Raw genomic sequence first — 27,269 nt, 5'->3', positions numbered from 1 at the left:
TCATGCAGGCTTTGAAGGTAGCGATCATTACAGAAAATATTAACATAACCTGCTGAGCATAGAATACAGAAATTCAGATGCGATATTGAACATTCAGTTTATTTTTGTAAGAACATCTAAAGTCACAAATTTCAAGCCAGACAGAAGACAAATTTATACAAGTTAAGCTTCAACTTAACAGGGCAAGAGAAAAAGGAATTTGTTGAACAAGGTGTATGACTGGACAAAAATAACATCAACACATCTGAGTATTCAGGAAAGGCTGGGTCAAAAATAATGTGCTCGTAGTGTCCATTACAAATGTTTATAATACTTGTTACACTTTAAAAAAAAAAATTCAATCATTTCGATTCCATGGATAAATCAAAGAAAGCTTTTTATTTCATATTTGTCTCGAATTTCAGAAAGAATTTGAATATGTAGAGGTGTCAGTTAATTAAAGACTTTTCACACAATCATGAATCTATAATACATAGTTCAGTTTTCTGCATTATAATGGTATGTACATTGAGATCAATTAACTTCTTTATCTACTACATGTTACTATCCCCTTGTTCAATGTTATATTAAGTACATGACAAACAACTCTGTACAGACACCTTACTCCTTACAATGTATTGCTGCTGAAGTTTAATATTTACACACAAAATTTTGAATTTTGCAAATTAATGACTTGGTCAAGGGAGACAATTGTAGTTTGTCTATAAGAAATTATTTGTCCATCACCAGCAAGCAATGACAAATCCTTGAAAGGTGTTACAAAAATGGGGGAAATGCTGTCAAATTTCCATCATCTAACTAACCGAAGTGTAGGACTAGAATGTACACTGAAATCATACTCATCCTATGAAATGCACATACATGTATTAGTTTTTCAGCACTGCTAAAAGAATACATTTTTTATCACCAACAAAAAAGCTTTAATAATGATGGAAAGTAGTTTCATAAACGTTAAGATAAATAAGCAAGGTATAGCATTGTTTACATAATCCAGCATCAGTAATAAATGTACAACAACCATTGTATTCACATAATAACCAAATATATGTGCCAGACATCATCTGTTGGTGAAAATACACCATCAATCCCTCATAACATCTTTGTTTAAACTGCACAGCCACAACAGTTGATGTACAGTTAAAAAAAAAAAGACTACACCACACCACAGGAGTATTGCTCCATTATATATGTTATACATTGAAAAATTTCATAGAAGCTATATGTAATACATCATTAAGTTACATGTACTATGGATACAAATACCGTAAGCCTCACAAGCATGGGCTGTGGAAAAAATAACTTGTCTTCAAGACAAACAAGGTAATACAAAGTTGCTGATGTTATTATAAAGAATAGTATTATGCAACTAATGTCATGTAAACATTCAGAGACTCTTCAGAGACACTAGGTGCACGAAGTTTCTTCCATTGTTTTCATCTCTTTCCTACTAATTATTACAATGTGCATCGAGATCAAAAGTCCTATCATACAAATTCTGGATTCATTTGGGACTTTTGGACATGTCCAATTTTGTTCTTCAAAAATCGACTATTCTGATACATAAAATAGCATAGGGTGTAAAATTACTGAAACTATCTTCCAAGTTGGGACATGCTAGGATTTGATTTGAGACATTCGGTTTTAGTCCACTCTAGGTAGTAAAAATCAATACTAGACATAGATACAAACAAGGCTGGCATAATGGCACAGGTGAGGAGCCATAATAACTGGCTAACTTTGGTTTTATAAATCTAAGTGATGTTGGAAGCGAAAATTTACAAAATAATAGCACTTCAAGAAGAAGGGGTAACTGGTGGACATAATTATAACATAAAAATAGCACGCTAAGGAGACATGTTGGCAAAATAAAGAAATAAAATTATCAAGAACAAACAAGACATTCAACATACTATAAACAAATCATACCCCGTCAACCATTCAACAAAGGAATAACAAAAATATTATGATTTCTGAATAACTACGGTAATGAATTAAATGTGTTGGACAAAGGACTTTAAACATTTGTACATATCAATAGCAAAATTTAGGTGGGGCATTACATGTATGTGGGGTTAAAGGACTTCAAGGCCAATCTCACTCACACATATACCGAATGGAAACTTTCCCTGTACACACTGTTCTCAAATCTCTACTCAATAACTATAAATACAAATGTTTTTTTCCAAAAAAATCAACAAATATAAATAGCTAGCCTGCTTAATACAGTCAATATTTTACACAAATATATTCACAAGTCTCTGGTGACAACACACAACTGATTAGACTACAGTCCACAAAAAGCTACATGTTTTGTTGATAATTCATTACTATTCATTTCTATCAGCCAGCTTATTGCTTCTTCTCCTTTTTCTTCAAAAAGGGAACCTTTTCCTGGACTCTGATAAAATAAAACAATACACTGAGAATGAATCAAAAACTCTGAGACTTCTACTCTATTCAGAGGAATTTCATTTCATAACTCTTCTTTGTGTCAGTTTTATTTCGTATATTTGTAAGGTATTTACAAGACATTATTAAGATTTTTTTCTGCAAAGCTTGGAATTTCCCAAATTTGTGCTTTTAAATTAACATCATATGAACATGTGTAAATGCTTTACAATCAATAGGACACCTGATACATTTTGCTTACTACAGTAATTGGCACATATATTCAGAAGAAGTTTTTTAAATGTAAAACAATGAATGAAAATTTAATTTTTGATCTTTGTTTCTTTTTAAACTTTATTCCTAGATAGCAAACTTACATTTTAAATTCATGTTTAATGAACATTTCCAAATGACTTCTTGCTGATAAACATTCAAGTATACATTGACAAAGTTAGATAATCCTTGACTTACTGTTTCCAAACATTGTCTTTTTGTGTGCGTGCCAGATCAACGTAGTTATCAATCTGAACCTAAAAATAAACAGACAGGAAAAATTATAATAAGAAAAACTATAGAGAAGTGTTATCATAGTGTATATATATATGGATTGTATAATGCAATCTTCTCTTATTTTTCTCTCCTCTCTCTCTCTCTCTGCCCATTTGAACAATAATTAGTTCAATATCCTGTCCAGAAGCTATCACCAAATGAAAGTTTGCAAAATTTATACTTTAGGTTTCAGGTGGCTCACTACACCTTTAAATATTTTCTCAAATTAGCAGAAAATTACTTGATTATGATAGATATCATATGGATAAGAAGTATTCAAGTCATAAAGGCAAAAAAAATGTGCAACTTTGGATGAAAAATTACATTTTCCAAAATTTTATTCAGTAAACATAAACAAAAGCTCCAGGTGGATTCGAACTCATGATCTGCGGTTCAGATGCCCAATACTTTAACCACTGAGCTAGGATGATATTCAACCCAAACAAACGATATAAACAGTTCAACAAAACATTTAAATCGCCATCTTGTGACGTAGTCTTAAAAAGTGTAAGTCTAGGTGTAGTGAGGTACCTTAAAAGCCTATGTGTAATCAGTCATTATGATAATTTGTATTTTTATTATATTTACCTTGTATGTTTCATACACTTTGGGCAAAGTGAAGATAGCAACTACAGCTGAAATGAAAAACAATAAAATAAAGACATAGTTTTAAACTTATGAAATAAATTTATATATATATATATATATACATGTCAAGTTTTTATCAACTGTCCTTAATTTTTTAGACAATTTCTTGCCCCCAGAGTATGGTTTACCTACCCAAGATGATTAAAGTCATGCCATTGAACCAGGATCCAACATAGGTCAACACCCACAGAAGAAGTCCAAACTGTAAAATTTCAAGGGACATGATGAATAGCACAATGATGTGGTTATAAAAGCAGCCTTGTTTGTATGCACTGACCATCAAGCTTTCATTCAAAACAATTCTATTCTTGTAAGTTTGTTACCTTGATAGAGTCTACTAAATCCTCCACCAAAAACAGGCGCCTAAGCTCCCGGAAGGTGCAGTTAAGGTGCTTCAGAATATCAACAACAGCATCTCGGGCTTTGTCTTCTGGTAAGTCAATGTTCATTTCCAGGAAGTGTCTAAAATAGAATAGACATATATTACCCTAATATTAAACCAAACCCAAGAATCAGGATTCTTTGTCCATCGTTTACTGTGCCAATGTAGAAATGTTTATGAATTAAAAAGGAGAATCTTGATTGTTTCAATAAAACTGTTAGATCATGTCTTTGTGGCATGTGTAATGTGTATAAACATATCATTGTTCTTTATTAAAATTTAAAATTTACACATGTAGATTCAAAAGTTTCTTAGAACCAACTGTTAAACAAGGCTTTCAAAAGATTTAAAAAAAATAGATCAATAAATTTCATAAGTCAGTATGATTTCTAATATTAGCAGTATAACTTCATTCTGGCCAACAACAAAACCTAATGCAGAAATAAGGTTTTTTCTTTGCAGTTCGTTGACCGAAATATTTCAAGACTAAAAATAACACTATCATGTTTCCTAATGTTCCTTTTCCAAGGCCAAACATCTAAACAAGATATTTAAAACTGCTCTCGTTCTTAGCGACCCTCTCTTACACTCTCATAACTAGGTCCACTTGAATGGGAGGGGTGGCCCACTTACTTGAAGGGGTGGCCCTCTCCGGACTTCTGTACAGCCTGCAGGACATTCTTGTAGATCCTGAAGCTGAGGGTGACAGTTAGGACGGCCAGGGAGAGATAGGCCAGCACGCTCAGGACAGAGAAACAGGAGAGTGACAGAAGGACAAACAACATGGAGCCAAAGACCACTCCTGTCTTCTTCACATCCCGCCAGTAGATCAGATCCAGCACTGTATCAAAATAGGAACCATTCATATAGAAAGAGCTTGTAACCAAAATCAAATAGAGGATCTTAAAAATATTTCACTGCTCTTCACTTGTGAATATCTGTATACAAGTACAATGGACTAACATTAAACGACAGATTCATAAATATTGCTGGTATATCAAAGTTTAATAACTAAAAAATCCTATATACCGGTAACTATCATATACATTTCCAATTTTAAAATCAATACTTCTGTTAGAAAAAAACACTCATCTTTAAATTGTTTACAGTTCTTATCAAACCAATAAAAAATACACTTTTGAATGTATTCTAGTTTTAGTACTGCCTTAGTATTCTACAAAGTTAATGTACATATTCAAATGCACTGTACAGATTTCCAATATTGTACGGTTTAGTATATAAATGTATATGTATTGACAGTCCTACATTGTACACTTTCCTGATCCCCTATCAGCATGCTGCAATCAAATATGTCATGTTCTGACTTAAGGCTTCAGGATAATATCTTTTGTGAAAGATATTTCTTGATAAGCAGTGGATTCACTTTTGGGTCACAGCATGCATGAATTACATATGCACAATTTATATGCATGTCCTTCAGATGAAACTAACAACACCTGAACTATAGAGCACCCATTCAGCCCCCTCTCACTATGTCAACATATTATGAAGCTAATAAAAGCATACAGTATCAAGAAATATTTGCATACATGTAGAAATTATACACTTTGACAAGCACACAGGGATGTGTTGACTCTTTGTCATGACAGACCAGACCGAGACAATGTCTAAAAATCAATCATATTTAGCTGGCCAGAGTTGAACTAACCCAATATTTGATAGAGACAGAATTCACAATCAAACTGACAAACCTCCATCAGATGCCTATATCTACAGATAAACAGAGATCAGTGGCAGAAGGTTGCCCTCAACTCTGTGTTTTATTTACCTGACAGCCTCATCATGGAATATTCCCTCCCTGAGTCATCCCCTTTTTTTCATGTTGCTCATTAATATTGGATTTGCAAGATGATGAGGTAACACAGAGTGAACTAATTAAAAGTATAGATCTTCCTATCTGTAGCCAATCGTAAGAGGGTGTCCCATTTAAAAATAAATCTGCACTGAATGATTCATTTTAGATCAAAGTTCTGGCTAAGAAATATGAAAATGGTATCATTTATTTCTTTAAAATGTCAGTATGATAAATTTCTTGAAATATTTTAGAATCAGTAATACATGTACTTTCTCTTATTCCACTAGCTTATAAATTCTTTAAAAAAAAAAACCAAAACAGCTGTAACAACTCAACTTCAATGTTTAACACACTTCAATGTTCTTAATCAAACATTTCCTTTTTTTTAACTTACAAAGGAAACCAGGAATGTGAAACAAGCTTTTGTCAAAGGCATAAACACAAGTGACTACAATTGTAATTCAATTTCTGCTCATCACATGCCTCTTACAATGCACTTGGCTCAGTGTGTTTTCCTGTATGGGTGGTTCACTCAAAGAAATGGCTGCTTTATTAATATACACAACGTCTCATTTTTCTCTGAATAAACACACACCTTACAACAGATAAAGTAAACACTACAATGATTATAAAACCTGAAGAATGTTTAGGAGAAATTGACCTATCGTTTTATATATTTATGCAGATGTTTGATACTGGTATACTTAGAACATGTTGAACACAGGAAGCGCCTGGGATCACATCCTTAAATACAATATATTATGGCTTGTAGTGTAGAAAAACATGCTCAACCGTAAACAATATAATTTTAGTGCTCAGGATACTGCAATTTATGTTGACATGCAATGCATATTCCCTGTTTTTAGAACTATTAAGGGCCCCCATCTTTGTTCATTTAATAAGCTGTAAAGTCAAGGACAAAATACTATCATGAAAGTTGCATGGTCATTCAGCATGCAAATTTATCCCTCCTCCATCTGAACCAAAATTGCTTTCTGCAATATTTCAAATAATTTTTTCATAAGGCCCCCCAAAAATAATTATAAATATGTACACCTCATTCATGATAAGTAAATTTTCCATGAAGCAAGACAAATTCAACATCAAGAAGCAGCCTACAATTTGCTGGATCTGTATTCTGGTCACATCTCACCAATCAAGGATGCATATCCATCAGAACATATATGTATCTATGTTCCCTAAATAGGTAATCTTTAGTATTTAGCACTACTAATAAGCAAATAGTGCATATAAACATATGGGGAAACAAACGAATCTTTCTATGGTACATTTCACCTCATGCCTGACTTACATGTATACACCCCAGCGCTACTTTCATTTTCCACTTTTGCTTCATCTTTCTTCTCGATTTTACTCTTTTGTCCTACTAGTAATATGTAATATATCTCAATGACAAAATCTTCTGTGAAAATATGACATATTTTTACTGATTTAGTTGTGAAATCTCCTGAAGCCTGTTGCCAGAGTGGCAAATAACTTGTGCCAACAGAGAGTACTGCTGTGACATTTTGAAATCATTCTGCTTGAGAGTGGTTTGTCAATCGGATCAATACTGCAGAAATCGGATGCTGTTCTAATAAAGGAGCTCTAGTTGCATAGCATTACACGCTCTGAATTGCTCTTCAAGAGCCACAATCAGCTATAGTCCTTCATTTACAAAAATAATCCAACAAGTAATTTTAAACTAAAACACCTATCAAAATGTGTTTAAATTGGCATACTCCTTTATTTGGAAAGAGAAACTGGGCAGACAGTATTTTCTACACTTTGAAATTCATGTACAGTTCAATTGGAGTGGATACCCATTAGTAGAAATCATTTCTTTCCCTCAAACAGATCAATACTTCCACTGTATGACTCAATACCTGAATCAGGATACCAGCCTACTACTAGAGTTATAATACTGCACCAAAAATTCTGTCAGTTTGTTATGTCTAACTCTAGTTTTAGGACGATAATAACTATGGAGGAATGGTTTCTCCATTTGTTAAGAATCCAATAGTCCTACCCTACCACTTACTTCTGTATCCCCTGGGTCATCCTTATTACTCTGTACTGTTGCTCAGATAACTTAATTATTCTGGTAGAGCATCAAACTCTGTGGTATTTACATGGGCTCAATTTAAAATATACATAACATATACTGATATACATGGTGTGCATCATGATTGATTTAGGTTTTTTTAAACTGCCAACCCATACGTCAATACAGTTTATTGTTATAGTCATTTTTGAAAAATACAGTTAATGTTGCAATGTTTTTGTCCATAATGTAGAGATACTGTGCATCTGTTCATAGATTTCCTCTACGATTTTAAATATTAATATGTGCAGTTAATCTGACATCCTCAACTCCCCAAAAATATGTTTCAAAAGATGAAAAATAGAGCTATTCATAACGACGACGTATGTAATACAAGAAAAGAACAAAATGCCTTACCTCTTGGGTCCACATTTTTCAACCAATCATCTGTAAGAACAAATGAATCAATGATAAAAAAAGATATATGGAAGTTTTTCAAATTAAAATTTATCAATTTAAGTATTTTTACATTATGTCATACTATTGCAATATTCTTTATTCAATTAATCATGATTAAACACTTAATACAAAAGAAATCAATAGACACAAAGAACTTTTTCTCAAGAAATTACAATACATATTAAAGCAATAGAAAATTTGTGAAAATTAATGCTTATTAAGCTTTAAAGCATGCTGTGGAAAAATCTTTTAAAATAAGAAGAACATTGTGTAGAAAGCCTACATCTTAGACTTTACAACACTGAAAAGGGAGGACTAATCTGGGTGGTGTGGAATGTACGTAGGTTGATTTGCTTTCTTTTCTCATCAAATATATCTTTTGTTTTTCCTGTAATTCTTGTTAAATTCAGCTGGAGATATATATATAAGAGGAAAATCTGAATACAAATGGTTTTTTTTATTTACAAAGATGTAAATCAACTGACTTATAATATTGGGTAATTGGGGAAAGGAATTCAATGCAGCGCTTTTGAAAAAATTTCTGGAGAGAGTCATATGCATTATAAATTATCTGATGTCCCTCTGCACACCATACCATTGATGTTAAGAATAATTATGAATCAATATGATTGGTAAATGGTGGTCAATTTGATGAGATAAACAGAATGATCAGTGAATATGAATAATGATTATTATAACTTCAGCAAAACATAACAATATATGAACTTGCCTCCCTTCCCTACTACCCTTCTAATTAACGACAGACTTATATGAATTTTTAAGTAATATACAGTTCAACACATTTTAAATTTAAATTATTGTCCATAACTAACAAAATTGTAAATCAATTAGTCTTTGTTACTGAACAAAATCATCACTCATCAGACGTACTCATCATCAAAGATCATGAATAACCGTGTTCATAACTTCAATTATTGACCATGCATTAATACTGAACTCAGTATTACATTAAATAACTGATGGAAGTGCCAGAAGCATCAGAAAAGAAACAAAGTAACAGAGTCAGGAACCAGACGAAGAATCATGCATGGTGGCTATACATAAATGAACCGAGTACATACCAATTTCTAAGGGCTTAGTCCTCTCAGCTAAAAGCATCCATGATACAAAAAGCAGAAATATTAGCTAAAGGCATATGTTGGCATCTAATTATTATCATTTCAGTCTACCAATTTAGTTTCTGAAAGTACTACAGCCTTTTCACAGTCATTATGTATAGTATAAATGGAGCCAGCGTTAGTTTTAACTTTAATATTCAGTGTAAAGGAAGTCACCGTTAATCATTCCATGCCTCTGTTTTTTCCAGTATATGTAAAGTGATTACTAGCTAGCACCTTATGTGCATGGGTATTTTAAACTGAATTAAATAATTCTACCTTGTTTTTCTAATTAATTCAAATTTAAATAAGATTAATTGTACATGTGTGACATCACAATGAATATCATTAAAATTAAGATAAAATGAAAATGTAGCATTTATCATGATGGCTTCTATTTTTGCTTTATACGGCCACTGCCTGTGCAGTCATAATTCTTTGAATTTCTATATTCACCTAGAATTTCATTTTTTACAAGTTCCCGGTATTGCTTGCATTATTATCACTTTGTGCATTGTACAGAAAAGTGACCATGCCTGTAGGTAAAATATGGAATAGTGTGCCAGTAATTTATTTTATGTAGGTTTTAAATTTCATATTTGTAGATAAATAAATTGATTTGCATGGTACTGTTGGTACATTTAATTACCAGAATACATTTAATACACTTCTGGCATTTACCAAAGTAGAAGTAGGTAGCAAGTTTTTTGTTTGCAATATGATAATCAGATATATTGTGGGTAATTTTAATACAATTCAAATTATTTGATAATCAGATCATCGTATTAATAAACATGTGTTATTAATACACCCATCATTAAAATAATCTCAATTGTTTAAGTAATTTAGCTTTTCTGATATGTTTATAGAGATCACAATAATATACATGTATATCTGCAAGTAAATCTAATATTCTAAGAGATTGTCTTTAACAATATAATCCTATATTGTTTAGACCTGTTATTTTCTCATCTGTTTTACCCTGATCAGCAAGGCTACTCTGGCTGCTGTGTTAATTTGTTAGTTGTTCTATAACAGTCTAAACTGATGCAACAAGGAAAAGGCTGCAGTAATTTCTTTCCAACCATTATATAAATATTCTTTTTTATAATTATTAACAAATATAAATTAAGTAAGCCATTAATATCAAAACTACAACTATACAATAATAAACCACGATGCAATATGGTGATGGATGCCGTTGGCCCATTACCTGCTGGTGCTGCAACTGCATCTTTTCTTTCGGGCAGTTTAACTGGTGTTTCTTTTTCTGAGGATGAAGTGATGGGACTGTTTTCGTAGGTATCGGATTCAGTTTCACCTAGTAAGTCAAAACCAGAAGCAGGGGGTGCAGAGGGTTTCAAGGGTTCAGTATCGGTATTGCTACTACTAAATTGATCGAAATTTGATGGGGCATTCTGACCATATTGTTCCCCATAGTCAAGATCTAAAAGATTTTCAGTGTTAACAGAACCAGACGTTTTCGCTTGTGATGTATAGTCTGGCTCATAACGGTCTGCCTCCACCGTCTCACCCGAAAATGACGTGGTGGTCACCTCCTCGTCCTGCTCCGGGATCTTATCCACCTTCTCAAACGCTTCAGCGCCTATATCCCTGTTCATGGAGTCGATTTCTGTATCCATTGTATAAGGTAAACTAAACTTGTTTGGCTGGATACTCCTTTTTCGTCGATTTCTCTGTCCACTCAGTCGGTTAGCAAGATGAACTTGACGTAATTTTCAGACATGCGCAATGGCGTTTCCGGTTTCGGGAGTTTTCGTTGATTTAACGTAAAGTTTTAAAGCACATTTGATTGGTCAATTAACTGAGGTATTTACAAATCAGAAATCGCGTTATTCAACAGTTCGTCAATGAGCAACTGGAATGATAGTGTAAACACGCGAAAATGGCAAGGGATGGATTTGAAGTGGCGGTGAACGGAATTAATAACAATTATAAACATTCAAACGGAAAATCCAATGGCATATCCGCATATTCGAACGGACACAAAGTAAATGGAGCCCAAAGTAAAGTAAGAATTTAATTGAAACGTTGATTTTCGTTTTATTTGTCAATTTCAAAATATTTTAAATACTAATAGCCTACCTGTAAAAAAGAAATCTGTTTTAATTTGGAAAATATATGTCAAAAGATAAAAATGAACCATGGTTTCAGGTTAAAGTGATTTAATAAAAAAGGTATTAACTTAGACGTTAGAACAAGTGTTAGACACACCCATGCATAGGTCTACAGCATCTTTGTTATTGCTGGAGTTGTTTCCCTTTTGGAAGACGCATGTCTTGTTGCCAAAACAAACTCATGTGTTTTCATAACCACTCTGACTCTGGTCAATATTTCTTCATTCTAGACATTGATATTGATTTATATTTACACCACATTACTGTTTAATACTTTCTCCTGTTTCTGTTATTTTTGCTATATAACGTTAAGTATGTAGCCTGTTACAGATCTACATGTAATATTGCACAATACTCTGTGCAGTGTACGGTATGCTATCAGCTTTTGTCAAATTTTAGATTTCATTTATTTTCAGAAACACTGTAAGTTTATGATTCCTTTAATATATGTAAAATCATTATATATCCATAGATCCTGCTTAATTTACAATGTAAACTTATTCTGGACTTTATTTTGTTTGATTGCAACACCCCCCACCCCCCACCCCCCCCCCCCTCCAAAAAAAAAATATATAAACTATGAGATAAGAACAGATATTAAATATATGATGGATTGGTAATACATGTAGTACAAATTTAAATGAGTAATAAAAAAAAAGATAAATGCAATTATAAAGAATATTGAAGGCAGAAGGGACGCTTTGAAATAAGATCATGATTCTACACGTACACTGTATCGCAATTTTTAATAAAGATTTCTTTAACGATGAAAGAATTCTAAATGATATTTGACAAAATACAATGCCTTTTTGAATTGATTTTATCGATAAAAGTTAAAATTATAAAACATACAGCAACTAAAGAGTCCAATGTACTAGATCAGCAACTTTTTTTTTTTAACCAACTAGGCTATAAAAGGGAATTTTAACACCATAAAGTATTTTAATTTTCTTTTAATTAGAACAAAGGGTACAACACTACATTTTGCCCCCCCCCCCTCTCCCTCCGGGTCCCCCACCCCTTTCAGTACTGAGTAAATTATGTTGAAATGTATTCAGACTTAATTGAATTAATAATGAATACAGAAAAAATCTGTATGCGCTAAAAAATGGTTAAACTTTAAATTAACAGACTTGTTAAAAAAGTCTCTTTTGTGATTGTCCCAATTGTTTCATGATAATACTGGATATTGTTTTTAAAAACATGCCAATCATTAGAATGCTGATTTTGCCAAACAAAACTTGACAGTGTATGCATTTATTTAAACACATCCATAGGAACAAAGATCTAGATCATTAAAGTAGATCAATGCATATTTTTATTGAACCCAGTCAGTTTAATATCTGGGACACATTTAAAATTATATTCCAGTAGATTGGAAAACATGCCATGGCCTTGTGATTGGAAGAATTTTATTTTAAGAATGGAGTTAGCTTTAAGGTTTTAAATGGAACTAAACAACCAAACAGTATTTAAAGGAAAACAACAAAGTCCCAATTTTGAATACAGGGTTCAACTATATAGTTTGCCAATCAAGAAGCCTGGCAAGGTCACTTTTAAGTATAACATGTACGTACTAGCACAGTAATTATTAATTTTTTTTTGCTCATGTCTACTTTACATTATTACTTATTTGGTTTTTGAAATATAAATGTCCTATAAATTAGACATGATATTTGTAATTAAGCACTTTTATTTTTATCTGGTCACCAAGATATTATATTTTTTAATAGCTAGCTGAGCTTCCTGCAGAAAAGGAAATTCACTTTGCAATTTCAACCCATTTAGGCCTTAGCTTTTATAAACACTCATTAAAATATCTTACACTTCAAAATTTACTGATTTGATTTTTCATTGTACAAATTTACAACTGCGATTGGGCAGAAGTTCAGAAACTTGGAACGCCCTCTCCAATTACTAGTATATTTCAATACACTTGACTTTACGAAGTGTAAATGTACATTGTACAAGGTATTACCCACTGAAGTGATCTGTTAGAATTATTGGTTTTTTAGAGTGTTCAGCAGAAATCTCTGTTACTCTTGACAGCAATGAAAAGGTTTTCAAGCTCTCTAAATTCGTGGATTTTTCTCTTGGATTACACGTCTTCTGAAAAATAGTTTATGAACAAAGTTTAATCAAGTCTCTTGGTGCATAGCTCAAAGAGTTTCCTAAATACAAATGTCAATGTTGTCTTTTTTACTAACAAATTTTAAAAAGCTAGAGTTGACTTGCAGGATAATTTTTTCTATATACCCCGGAAAGTAATATTTCAGAATGTACCATAATTTGTTTTCTTTACAAACTAGTTTAATAGCCACCAAAATGTTTTTAAAAAGTCAGTTGATTTGATTCTGACTTTGAACTATTAAATCTTTATGTGGATTTGATATTGACAAATTCAATGCTTGGTTAAAATGGCTGGTAATACAGCATGCATTCATGCATTTGTGATTTGGTTATTTAGCTGACAGCAGGAGAAAGTAATGGTACTCCAAACCACTAACATGTGGGTACATGTTTAGATGTACAATTATTTTTTAGTAATGGTGTTGTTTGGTTTGTTATTTATAAATATATGGCAAGATGAAAATATGTTTATCACTCAGGGTTGTCTCTAAAAATTGTAGTTGAAGGAGGAAATTAACAAAGTCGAAGGGGGGGTCTGGGGTCTTGCTTATAGCTACATTGTGTTTGAAATGCAATAATAGCCGGGTAATTACCTGGTAATGGCATTATAGGTGGGGGAATTCCCCGCCCTCTGGGTCTTAGAGACAACCCTGATCACTCATACATACAAATGCACTATAGAAACAAGACAAATCCAGACTGATGTTTTCGTTTAAAGCGCATTAGATTTTAAACAAAGTTGTTTATGAATTCCTCAATATGATTTGAACTGGGAAATATTTGGAATGAAGGTGTGAAGTATGTGGACAAGTGATGTAGTGGTCATGCCTGGGGCTGGGGAAAGCAGTCTGATGGCTTCATTGTTACTCCGTGATTTATGTCTGTTAGATTGTCATTAGATGTTCAATCAGTTCAGATTTAATGTGGTTGTGACACAATGAAAATGAAGTGTGTCTTAAAAAATGAAGTGGGAAATGATGTTATTTATTTGGATTAATAATTGTTAGTGTGTGAATTTGATTGATGAATATCATTCTTTGGCTGCACTGTACATACATGTATGTAAATGAGTATTCATTTTAAGATGAATTGAGGAACAAATAAACAACCTTTTGTCTAACAGAAAAACACAAATTTTAAACTGGTTCCTAGCACCTCATCTGGCTTTTACTATACTATGTCCCTGGTTTTTGGCAATAAAATATAAAATACATTTTCCTGGCTTTTCACTTTCCTCTTAGTTGTGCTCCTAATTTGTGCAATGGTCAAAAGCCTAGCTAACACAGACATGTATTATTTATTTAGCTAGGCTAACAGCTGAAGTATGAGAACTAAAAAAAAAATGATATCTTTTTACAGGTGCAGTCTACAAAAAGTACACCTACATTCAAAGAACATTTTGAACAGACCCCACTTGGTGTTGCAATATGGACATACTTAGGATATGCTATTTTAGTTGTGATCGGACAAATTAGAGATTTCCTTCGAAGTATTGGAATAGAAAAAATCAAGTCATGCACAGAACCCAAGTTACCAGTAAGAATGAATATTTGAATCACAATAACATCTCCATATCATGTTACAGTGTAAATATTTCAGCGTAAATAAGGCCACCGATCATATTAATAAAGTAGAACTTATCACAACAAATCCTTCTGTGATTAGAAATGAAGAGCAAACACTATCTGTTTGATTGTTTTTGGCAATATTTGACAGTTAAATCATTCAAGCACTAAATCTACTTTATTTATAGTTTGACTCATATTTCAGCCGATTTTGCTTAAAATATCCTAAATTATGACAAAGTCTGGAAATACTCCTGATGCATTTTATATAAATCTTTTCTTCCAGCCTATCTGGTCGCCTGATAAGCTTTGAGTTCACTGTTCAGCTGAATATATTTTTCTGAAAAAATATTTTGCTCTCTTATGTATGTATGTATTTAGACAAAAAGCATTTTGATTTTATGTCTTATTTTAGGGTTTTGTGCCTCTTTTCCAAAGTTGGGAAAGTTTCTACACCAGGAACTTATACAGAAGGGTCCGAGACTGTTGGAACCGTCCAATAGGAAGTGTGGCGGGGGCAGAGATGGACATTCTGGAGAGAGTTAGCTATGACCATGGTTGGAACTTTGAGTACGTGATTCACTGCATTCAACACATTGGCTCAGATATTGAATTTTAGGCAGCAGATTTGCAGAAAGTTTTAAATTCTCGTCCAGATTTTTAATCTTATCTTTCCGGTTTACCTTGAAACATGTCACATGGAGAATTTATATATACACATACGGGAATTAAGAAATTGCTTTTTGAGATTTATTTGGTTTAGCTCACAGATATGTTGCTGTTAAGAGGGAGGGTATCAAGTTTAAGTAGGTGACTATCTGGGTTACACTGAAAAGGTGAAATACCAATGCTGACCTGTTTACATATATTAGAACAGTTTACGTCAGAATCCTCTGGAAGTTTTAAGGTGTCATTGTATTACACCAGCTTAAAGAATACACTCCTGAGAGATTTAAAGCAGATAAGGTTTGTTTACAATTCATAAAACTAAATACCCACTAGTGTGAAGACATTTTAGGAAGTTCCTAGTGTTAAGGCATTTTAGGAAGTTCAAAAAAAAATATCAGAATGGAAGTTAGCCCCCCCCCCCCACCCCGGGGGGATACATGTAACTTTAGAAAAAGGGGGGTTGTTAAGGGGTGTTGTGTGTTTGCTGCTAGGAATGCAATACATAACTTTTAGATTTAAAAAAATTGAGATAAAAATAAAAGAATTTTGAACTTATTAGGGATGAATGGAACAAAATTTTGAGGGCTACAATTGATACAATACATGTACCAAGCTTTGTGTGTGCATCTGAGCTCCAGGCTACTTAGTGACAAACAAAGAAACAATGAACTTTGGTGGCGGTCATGCCTGACAATTAGATATGGGAAAAGTGATTAATTTGATTGGGATGAGCTAAAGGCCAATGGATCTGGTGTCATTGAATGATACAAATATGATCCTGCTGCTGCCTGTCGTTTCATTGACGTTTGCTAAGTACCAGGCTAGTTGTAGCATGAAAGGTTAACACATGGCAAAAGACATTTCCTGAAACGTCGTACACAAGTCATGTCTTGTATGTATCCTGAGTGTCATAAGGATGAGGTGATCAGGTCTCTGTGTGCCCACACCTCTCTGTACTTGCGTTACGTTATGCTGTAATGAAATCCAGGAATTAGCAGCATAACTTGTGTTTACTGATTACCCCCACACATACACAGGTTTTGGCCTATTCTTCTGTCTTCTCTTGGGTTTTTTTGTAAGAATATATATACTGTAGTATATGAAAGAGAATTGGCTTTATTTTGTATTTATTCTATCACATACAGGTTGTAAGATACAAAAACTTTCTTTAAATTTAAATATAAATATTCATGAACTACTTGACTTTTTAAAGAATGTTAAGTAAAAAGAAAAAAATTATATTCAGGATACATTAAAATATATAGTGTCAAACATTATAGATGAAAGTTTGCTGAATTTAACGTGATTTGTTTATGTCCCATTTCATTTGAGATTCAGGAGAGAACTCGAGAAATCAATGGCTTTTATTGTGATGAGCACGTACATGAAAGAACAATCAATATGTACCTAACCATTCTTGCTGGTGCTATGGGTAATGCATGAATTAGAATTAATGTGGAATAGGGAAATTTTTACTTGAATATTGTTATATAATGTACATGGTTCAGTGTTGTATTCTGGTAGTCATTTCAGTAAATGAACACGATGATAATAAAATTGCAAATTTAAATGCATACTTCTATTCTAAGTTGCTTGAATAATATTGAAAATCTCTCATTAAAAAATGCCACATTAAGGAAAAAAATGTTTTGACAGTTAAATTGTCCATTAATTATTTTGTTCCTGCTACCCTATTGCATCTTTTCAAAAGGGGACATGTTCATTGCAATAAGAACATTTCCTGCATTATTGATGGAGGAATGGATTGTAACAATACTCCTGACAGCTTTTGTTGTTTGTTTAGATTGACTGGCAAAAAACAGAGGGTGTTGAACCTTGGGTCATACAACTACCTGGGGTTTTCGCAGAATGAGGGTCCGTGTGCAGATGCGGTGGAGGACATCGTCAATAAATACGGGGTCGGAACGTGTGCCAGTCGGCAGGAAATGGGTACAGCTTGATTTTTTTTATTTAAAGATTCTCTTTGATCACCAATCAAAATCCAGGGTTAAATGTTCTTCTTTAATCCAAAGCAACAAAGTAAAAAATAAGATCAATAAGCATCAAATATTGAACTTTAGATCACTAACGAACTGTTAAGATAAGTCGGAAGCAAGTTTTTTATGGTGTGGTGAACATGGGTAATACTGTACATTTGGGGTTTTTTTTTGCGTGGTACAAAATTTGCTAAAATGGGGATAATGTGTAGCATTTTTAATTTGTGTCAGTTATTTTTTGCGATTTTAAAAGTTTCTTATAGAAAATAATACAGAATATAATTTCTGCATATTCAATAATTTGCGATGTGAAAGAGATCATGAAAAAAGCGAAAATTAGATCATCGCGAAATTTACAGGATATACGGTAATGTCACAATATAATTATGAAAAGTTTATCTTGATTTATACATATATGAATTCACATGTAGGGAAGAAAAGACAAAAAGTAATTTTTTATCACTTCTATCAAATTTGGCCATATATGTATAGTGTTTACAGTAGTTGGAAAGTATTTAATGGTGTCAATCTTTGTGATATGTATTCTGAAAAAAAGATTTTATAGAGGTTGAATACCTGCAGGTAAATTGAATTGTTTTTATAGCATTCCTAAGAGTGAAACTTATCATTATTTTTTATGTCACCTGGCTCCTTTAAATTGACCTCTATTCCATTAGTTTAAACTGCGATCCTGCCTGTGGGGGGGGGGGGGGGTCCAATCAAATGAAATTTCAAATATGCATTAACTATATAGATAAAAAAAAATTCTGAAATTTTATAATCATTGTCTGGTTAAAAAAATTGGCAACACTAAATAAATAAATATAGTCATATTATCTATTTTGTTTGATTGACATGTTTTTAGTAAATATACCACTAGTACATGAATATAATCATAGATTACATTTCTTGTGGATATTTTTACCCAATAAAAAGATAGAACCTTAATGAATACTTGATAAAAGTTCAAAAATTGTTTGAAACATGAATCAAATCAGCGTTGTATCTTGAGATAAACTATTTGTACCTATCCCATGCTGGCAAGTCTAATCTTTCAAAGAGATAGGGAAGTCAGAGTCCATTTATAATTAAGTGTCTCATAAGGGGTTTGAATCATATGCAGGGGGAAAGGGTGTGAAATTTTGACATATGACTTTGATTTTTTTCATCGCACATTTACATTGTAAATTCAGAGAGGTCGATACTACACACTTTAAGCTAAAACTGTATGATACAATAAGTCCTTATAAATCCAATTTACCCATAAGTACTAGGTTTTTCTCAAAATTCAAACAACTTGTATGCTTAGCTTTTAAATGGGAAAAACTCTTATCTTTAACTCTGACCTTTTATTTAACCCACAATGCAGTAATCTGCTTAGCTATTCTAAGGCCCAAATGAAACACACTTTTAAAAGGTAAATCCAGGTGTTTTTAAAGGAGCTCAAATTAAATCACAGAAAATTAGGGATTTCCTACGATATTATATGTCCAGTGCTGAAACAGTTCACTTCATCCTATTCTTATGAAATATGGATGTATCACAGTAATAAAATCAATATGGTATAATGATTACACATACTGCTGTTTGGTATGTGTTGTGTGTTTCACATATTGTCTTCTCCTTAAGATAAAGCATTGATGTGACTTTATTGTTACAGGTTACCTTGACCTTCACAGAAATCTAGACATCTTAGTTGCCGAGTACCTAGGAGTGGAGGACGCCATCACCGTTCCTATGGGATTTGCGACCAATTCAATGAACATGCCACTCCTTGTTGGCAAAGTATGCATATTTTGGGTCCAGATTTTGAACAAGAATGATTTATTTTTTGAAAGAGAAATCTTATAAACTGAAATGAAATCCATAGGAATTAGGAAGTCAGATAAAGAAATTGTGTCACCTGTAGCTTTTCATATTAAGATAAGTTAGAAATTAAGTCTAAATAACACGACTCCCTGATAAGTGTGACACAATTTGTACTAACTGATATCGGAGAGCTAGAATAAGCAACAGAAATTTCTCTATTTTTTTTTGTAATCTATAGTTTTTGATTGAAGACTTATTTTTGTGTGTGTGTTTTTTCAGGGTTGTTTAATTTTGAGTGATGAATTGAATCACGCTTCACTGATCTTGGGTTCGCGATTGTCAGGAGCCAGCATTAGAACATTCAAACATAATGGTTTGTTGATTCAGACTCTATTCCTCTCACATTCTCTGCAGTGATAGAATTCTCCATACTTCTACTTTAATACTGAAGAATCATGGCTAACACTACACTCCCTACATCAAGATAAGATCTTGAATAAATTTAGGAAGTTCTTTTATATTTTAATGATTATTTAGAATAAGAAAATGAATCGAAAGTAATTTTCGAGGCAGTTCCTAATTTCTTGATCTACATGTAGTAGATTGATTCACAGGCTTTCTATAAGAAATGTGGGCACTATCAGTTAACATATTTCAACACTCTTTTTTGAAATAACTGCACTGTATAGGTATCTACTTTAGTTCAAATCTTGTTTCATCTGAGGCTTAGAACAAATTATGGATTTCAAAACAACTGAGTGAATGTTAATCGGAATTCAAACAATTTAAAATTTTCTAAAAAAAAAAAAGAGTAACATATACAATTGAACTTTGATATCTCGAACACGGATATCTCAAATAATGGATATGTCGAAGTGATTTCTAAGTCCCAACCTCTTACTTTTTAAAGTTTTTTACCCTCAGAATATCAAATATTTGGATATTTTGAAGTTTTTAAAGTCCCATCTAGTTCGAGATAACGAAGTTTGACTGTACCTATGTTTACCTCTATAAGAGGTGGATGTATATATGCATGGTAATTAGTTTCCTTTGACTGTATCTTGTAAAACAAATTTTAAAGTTAGACCACACAGTAGTCGAGAAAAATCCTCTGATGAACTTAAATGCTAAGAACAAAACCGTAATTTGATTTACACCATATATTTTATTCATGATAATCAATTACAGTAAATACAGTGTACAAGATATATTCATTGGGTTGGTTTCAAATAGAAACGAAAAAAAAATTGCATAGAATTGAAATTATGTTCTTGTAGTTTTGAAAATAAAGCTTTTTTGATTGAAGATATGAAAGATTTAGAGGAAAAGCTACGTTTTGCTGTTGCTGAGGGAATGCCAAGGACACATAGGCCCTGGAAGAAGATCCTTATTGTAGTAGAGGGCATTTATAGGTAAGAATATTGTCTTGAAAGATTTCAGGGCTGTGTTTTACAAAGAACTTACTACTTAAAAACCAAATTAATGAATGCTAATTATTCACAAACTAAATAATTTTTTATTATATTGGCTGTAGAATATAATTATGATAATCAAAATAGTTGTAAATAAATGGTTTTATATTAATGTCGTTCATTAAAGACCATTCATTGAGACTAAAAATATTTACGACTTTGTTGTAAGTTCTTTTGTTAAACGTAGTCCAGGTGACTTGGTGGTCAACCACTTTCCATACAATTACCTGCTTACTTGAAGAATGAATATGATAGCCTCCAAATATCTTGGTTGGGACAGTTTACATATATAATATGTAAAGCTGTTTATATAAAGGGTAAACCATTCCAACCATGTTTCTGATGACATAAATTTTGTAGCTATCAATTGCAAATCAATTCAATTGATTTAGTAAATACAATTACCTTAATTTTTTAATTGTAGTATGGAGGGTTCCATTGTACGACTTCCAGACATCATTCAGCTCAAAAAGAAATACAAAGCATACATCTATCTGGATGAGGCACATAGCATAGGTGCTCTGGGACCTCATGGGAAGGGCGTGGTTGATTATTTTGGACTGAATCCAAAGGATATTGATGTCATGATGGGGACCTTCACTAAAAGTTTTGGTGCTGTTGGCGGATATTTGGGAGGCTCTAAGGTAAATGATTAGTTAACTACATGTATTGTAATACGCTGTTGTTAATCACAAGGATGCATGCAACAGTGAAAATAAGAAACCAAGCTATTTAAAACATGATCTTGGAGATACTATACTTGGACTCTTTATGTAAAAACAATATGACACTTCACATAATCAGGAAGAACCATTGAAATCTGCTAATCATTTCCTTAATCTGAAAGTGAAGTAGATCCAAAGCCATTTCAACCATAGCTGCAATTTATATCAAAACTTTATTTTGAATCAAACTTAAGTGATCATAAGGTTGTATATAAGATTCCTTTTCTAAACTATTTGATATCATACCTATTCGTGAAGCGTAAAATTCAACCACTATTTGCAGGAAATGTCTGGGCCTTATGAATTATAAAAAAACAATAATGGTTTTATGATTGCTGAGGGAAATAACTTGATTGTCTGAAAGAGAAAATACTGGTAATTCCATCACCATACACCAAAAGCAAAAAAAATCAATATATTTTCTTTTTTTTTTTTAAACAGAATTTGGTAAACCACCTACGAGTGTCCTCCCATTCAGCCATTTACTCCGGTTCCATGCCACCCTGTGTAATTCAGCAGGTGATCTCCTCCATGAAAATCATGCTGGGAAAAGATGGAACCAACGAAGGTACATACTGTTTATTTGGATAACAAAAATAGATCTACTGATTATTGTAAATATTTCATTGATCTCTGTTCAGGTGTCAGTTTGAAATGTGGAGAGAGAGAGAGAGAGAGAGAGAGAGAGAGAGAGAGAGAGAGAGAGAGAGAGAGAGAGAGAGAGAGAGAGAGAGAGAGAGAGAGAGAGAGGGGGTTTTGTTTTAAGTATTTCTTTTCCATTAATACATAAATTTAAAGCACCACAGGATTTTATTTTGGGGGGTACAATGTATTATTAAATATTACTAAAATTGAAGTTATTAACTTCCCTGTCCTTGAAGGAAAGACACTTGCAGATATGAGAAATTTTAGATTGAAGGAAATTCTGTTATCCTTTTATAATTTCAGGTTCTATCAGTGTTTCCTTTTAGATATAAAGATTATAACCTTTTTTTCAATCTTTTTTATGCAATATTTATAATTTTACAGTGTCTTTGATAATGCTATGAATCCAATTCGTAACACATAATTAAAGGCATTACATCAATGACACAAATGATATAATGTAGGGAGCAAGCAATGTTTGCATAATTGTACGGAAACCCCCCCCCCCCCCCCCCCCCCCCATAAAATGTCAATAATTTGATATTTAATTGTACAACTGCTGAAAATTATATTTATAAGGAATTATTCTTTTAATACTTATCATGAGGTGATCTTTACAGTCATGAAGTGATCAAATCTATCATAAAGCCCTTACATCCTGACCAATATGATTACCTCATAATACTCAAGAATGATTCCTTATTTCTTAATTCAATACTTTCTGATGTCACTGGATTGACAGATATGTGACTGAGGGTAACATATTGGGTGTCAGTTATTCTATGGTTAGAGTCAACCAGGACTCCAACCCAGGTCCTCAGCACACTAACTTAGAGTGCTGAAGTCTAACTTAGAGTGCTGAGGTCTAACTTAGAGTGCTGAGGTCTAACTTAGAGTGCTGAGGTCTAACTTGAGTGCTGAGGTCTAACTTCGAGTGCTGAGGACCTGGGTTGGAGTCCTGGTTGAGACTTGACTTTTCACTGCCTTTTACAACAAAATTGTTTGTGTGCAAGAGCATGGTTGATTTTTAATTACTGAAGCATTAAAATGATCACCAAAAAAATCAAACCTTAGATCAAGGACATCATTGAATCTCTATGTACAAAATTGTCATTGAATAATGATGTGATTGTTTTACACAGGAAAGCAGAGGATAGATACTCTGGCCTGGAATACAACCTACTTCAGACAGAGACTAGTGGAGATGGGCTTCATTGTGTATGGAAACGAACACTCCCCTGTTGTTCCAATATTGCTTTTTATGCCAGGGAAAATCAGGTAATAATTTCAACATTATTATTATTATAAATATGTGAGAAGTTATGAAAAGGCAGAGTATTGTTGTTAGTCATTGATTTGTGAAATTAGGTTTACATATTTGTTTTTATTAGATATTATAGCATTGGTTCTAAAGAGTACATGGAATTTGTTGTGTTTTAGTTGCCTTAGCAGAGAGTGTTTGAAGAGGGGACTGGGAATTGTTGTTGTGGGTTTTCCTGCTACCCCTATCATAGAGTCCCGTGCCAGGTTCTGTCTCTCAGCCGCTCACACAAAGGAAATGCTGGACAAAGTAAGAAAGTTCAATTTCATTTTTTCCTCTGATGCATTTATCAAATTTCAGAAAAGAATATTTGTTTTTATTTTTTAGAAAAAGTGAAAATTGAAATGAATATAAGAGTTATTAAAAATTTAATTGTTATTTGTGATGTGACAAGCAGGATAACTCTTGCTTTCCTCTTTAACTTTTTTTTATTGGGACTTTTAGGCTTTAGATATTCTGGATGAAGTTGGAGATTTGTTGAAATTAAAGTATTCGAGATTAAAAAGACAGCCAGCTTTAGCTGAAAGTGACAACAAAGAACTCAAAAATGGCACAAGAAACACAAGGTATAGCTTTCAACAAGAATTTTTTCTTGTATATGAAACAATCTTATTTTTATGATGCACATATCAAATTTCTGTTGTTAATTTTGAAATGAAATTTATTTTAATAACCAAGTAGTTGATATTTCATGCATAGTGTCTGAAAAATGTTAATTTTTTTTCCAGTGAGTAAATTTAAGGATGACCAATGGCTTCAGAAAAGAATTAAGGGTTGTTCCACTTGGACTTTAGTCACTTCGATCTCCCTTACCAATGTGTTGTCTTCACACTTCACAGTATTATGACATCTTTTCCTGCCAGCTAGTGCAAAAAATATATCAAGAGTGGCACAGGAAGAGAGAGAGATTACAACATTACCAAATTAAAAAAGGGTATCATTTAATGAGTTCACCAGATAATTCTTCATTTGGTGCAACTGTATTTAGACATTAGTGGAATTGATTATTTACAGGTCACTTTCCTCACAGAAACTACTGGACTGTCAATTCCTTACTGTAAAAATTCATAGTATATGGAGCTATCTTCGGCACTATACGACTGCTAGTATTTTTCCTAGATGCAAATATCAATTTTTGACATACATGTATTAGTCATAGTTTAGCACTGATGTTAATAATTTTAAGACATCCTATATTTACAAGAGGGTTTTGTTTCCACTAGGCATTTTACACTTGTTAGATTGTGTATCACAACAATTACATGCAGATTAACCATGTATATTGACTGTTATTTTATCCACGGTTGTGCTGTGTTAACTATATGCATGAAAACTATTACATACATGTATCATCAAATGCAGATCATTCCTTCATTATATGACATATTTTTTTATTTTTTGGATGTACGCTCACATATCAATGTATATTATCCTCATGGAACTGTGTTATTCATATACATATGAACTGCAGTTGCTTTGAGTGCTCTACTTATACCACACTGATGCCACAAGATTATTGCTGGGTTTATTGTCATTTTTTTTCATAAATCTTTCAAGTGATATTTTTGATAGGTAGAATTAAGTACAGTAGATATTATCAATGTCAAACTGTATACTGCATTTTTGCAGGCACATAATATATAAAAAAAATTTCGATGTAAACATAGTCAGGTATTGTCACATGATGGTGGTCATGTTTTTGTATTTTTTTATAGGTGTCAATGAATATCATATCTTTCATTTTATTTATTATCATTAACCATAGAAATTGCATTTGAATAGAGATAAAGATCAAGGATCTCTCTTTCCATTTGTTTTCATCCGACCATACATTAATACAACATTGCAGTTGTGTAACTGGTACTTTATTAATTTACTTCCAACTTTGATTAAGCTTTTAAAACATGACTTCTTTTGCTCAACTAAAAACATTGCCCCATTTATATGTTGTTTCAGTCGTATTTACTGCTACATGTGTGCTGAACAAATTTTTTTATGTTCTTTTTCTAGGTTTTTTTTTTTTGTGAAATGCATTTATTAATATGCTTAGTCTATATAAAAGCACTGAATTGTACAAGGTTTGAGGACTTTATGTAATAGACAAGCCTGTACTTTCTTTTGCCACTAGGAATACATATAAGACTTTGGTGTGCTCATCAGTTTCAAGGAATGTTCAAAATAGAACTTATTTCATATAGAATTAGGCTAATGCATTTATTACTTAGGTTTAGGGAATTTCTGACATTGGTTGAAATACAGAATTTTATTTCATAATATTCTAAGACTTTCTTATTGATATTCTATGTACAATTCTTTTGCTACCGTATTCCTATCTGCATTGCTATTTATCTACTATTCTCTCTTTAAGTAATTTTCAGTTTGGGTCATTTCTTCTGTTTGTGTTTTAATTTTATCTTTATTTTAATTTTATATGCAAGATTGTTAAGGTTATGCAAAAATTAACCCATTTGCAACAGTTTAAATTTCAGCTATGTTCTACAACTATATTCCTTATTGCTTTAAATATAATTAAACTGTTCAAGGCAATTTAATTTAAATTTGATACGTCGGAGAAACCTTATTTTTCGGTATTGTTCAAATTATCAATTGTTTTCCAAACAATTTGCATTCAAATTCACACATTCTTCTTACTCAGTTCTAAAGCAATACTGAATGATGCTCAGAATATTTCTTCTCTATCCCAGTTATGTGTTTTCCAATGTGAACCCTTGAAGACATCATCCCCCTAAGGCCCTAACACCATCATGTCATCTAAGAGACACCATTGGACCTGTATGAATTCCATATCCCTTCGTTTCAATAATATTTATTTTTTTGTTTAAGCATAGAATTATGTAAGGTTCCAAATAGGAAATTTTTTGTTTTGTTTATACCAATATATGTGCCATTTTGATACACATATTTTACTTACTGCTACATTTATTGGATGACATTAAGCAAATGTATTTATTTTTTACATTTATAAATTTGTGTGCATATGTGTGAGTGAATTTGCTTTCTTTTGTATATATATATTCTCTTTTGAGTATAATTTATTAAATTTCTTGTTAAAATGTAATGTACATGTATATCTTTCCCATATTCCATTTATAGTTTGTCACGAGTTTATTCAAAATTGCCTGAATGAAACTTTTATGGATTATGCAACTTGTCAATGAGTCTCACGCGTGTCAACAATAGATGTATGTCACAAGAGAAGAGACAGGTCAAGAGGGAAACTGTTTTTTGTTTATTTGACAATGCACAAACATGCAAATTATTCTTATAAAACTATGTGATCTACAATTTATTATGAGAGCCAAAAACGGCTGAAACATGTTGAAATCCTATTTTTGTTTTTTGACAGATGAATAAAAATTTATTAAATCAGCTG

General features: G+C 32.5%; 2 protein-coding genes across 10 annotated transcripts; one reads left to right on the top strand and one right to left on the bottom strand.

The window, feature by feature from the left end:
• Positions 1 to 80: 80 nt before the first annotated feature.
• On the bottom strand, positions 81 to 11,159 carry LOC105318164 (reticulon-1-A). 9 transcript variants are annotated; one of them, XM_066088447.1, is made up of 10 exons: positions 10,618 to 11,158; positions 9,369 to 9,395; positions 8,245 to 8,274; positions 7,096 to 7,170; positions 4,601 to 4,808; positions 3,909 to 4,047; positions 3,718 to 3,787; positions 3,526 to 3,572; positions 2,860 to 2,918; positions 81 to 2,398 (listed from the first exon to the last, which is right to left on the bottom strand). In XM_066088447.1, the coding sequence occupies exons 1-10, from the start codon at positions 11,045 to 11,047 to the stop codon at positions 2,350 to 2,352; spliced, it is 1,134 nt and encodes a 377-aa protein (XP_065944519.1). In that variant the 5' UTR covers positions 11,048 to 11,158; the 3' UTR covers positions 81 to 2,349. The 9 variants fall into 9 exon arrangements, with proteins under 9 accessions (XP_065944519.1, XP_065944520.1, XP_065944525.1 ...); XM_066088448.1 differs by having other exon boundaries at positions 7,096 to 7,167; XM_066088453.1 differs by lacking the exon at positions 9,369 to 9,395 and having other exon boundaries at positions 10,939 to 11,159.
• A 93-nt stretch (positions 11,160 to 11,252) lies between these two features.
• Positions 11,253 to 27,265, top strand: LOC105318166 (serine palmitoyltransferase 2). Its single transcript, XM_011415112.4, has 13 exons — positions 11,253 to 11,436; positions 15,032 to 15,208; positions 15,653 to 15,807; positions 17,711 to 17,856; positions 19,564 to 19,688; positions 19,992 to 20,085; positions 21,019 to 21,124; positions 21,609 to 21,828; positions 22,351 to 22,477; positions 23,697 to 23,832; positions 23,995 to 24,124; positions 24,320 to 24,441; positions 24,604 to 27,265. The coding sequence occupies exons 1-13, from the start codon at positions 11,311 to 11,313 to the stop codon at positions 24,608 to 24,610; spliced, it is 1,671 nt and encodes a 556-aa protein (XP_011413414.3). The 5' UTR covers positions 11,253 to 11,310; the 3' UTR covers positions 24,611 to 27,265.
• The last annotated feature ends 4 nt before the right edge of the window (positions 27,266 to 27,269 follow it).

This window comes from Magallana gigas, chromosome 6 (assembly GCF_963853765.1).
Source record: "Magallana gigas chromosome 6, xbMagGiga1.1, whole genome shotgun sequence".
In the NCBI taxonomy this organism is placed as follows: Eukaryota; Metazoa; Mollusca; class Bivalvia; order Ostreida; family Ostreidae; genus Magallana; species Magallana gigas.
Note: the sequence above shows the minus strand (reverse complement) of the source record. Positions and strands in the feature narration are given on the sequence as shown.

Coding starts and splice junctions, on each gene's coding strand:
- LOC105318166 (XM_011415112.4), top strand. CDS start 11,311: ATGGCAAGGGATGGATTTGAAGTGGCGGTGAACGGAATTAATAACAAT. Junction 15,209..15,652: donor GCACAGAACCCAAGTTACCA/GTAAGAATGAAT, acceptor GTCTTATTTTAG/GGTTTTGTGCCTCTTTTCCA. Junction 19,689..19,991: donor TGCCACTCCTTGTTGGCAAA/GTATGCATATTT, acceptor GTGTTTTTTCAG/GGTTGTTTAATTTTGAGTGA.
- LOC105318164 (XM_066088447.1), bottom strand. CDS start 11,047: ATGGATACAGAAATCGACTCCATGAACAGGGATATAGGCGCTGAAGCG. Junction 4,809..7,095: donor TAGCGCTGGGGTGTATACAT/GTAAGTCAGGCA, acceptor ATTTTGATACAG/TGCTGGATCTGATCTACTGG. Junction 2,919..3,525: donor AAGTGTATGAAACATACAAG/GTAAATATAATA, acceptor GTTTATTTTTAG/GTTCAGATTGATAACTACGT.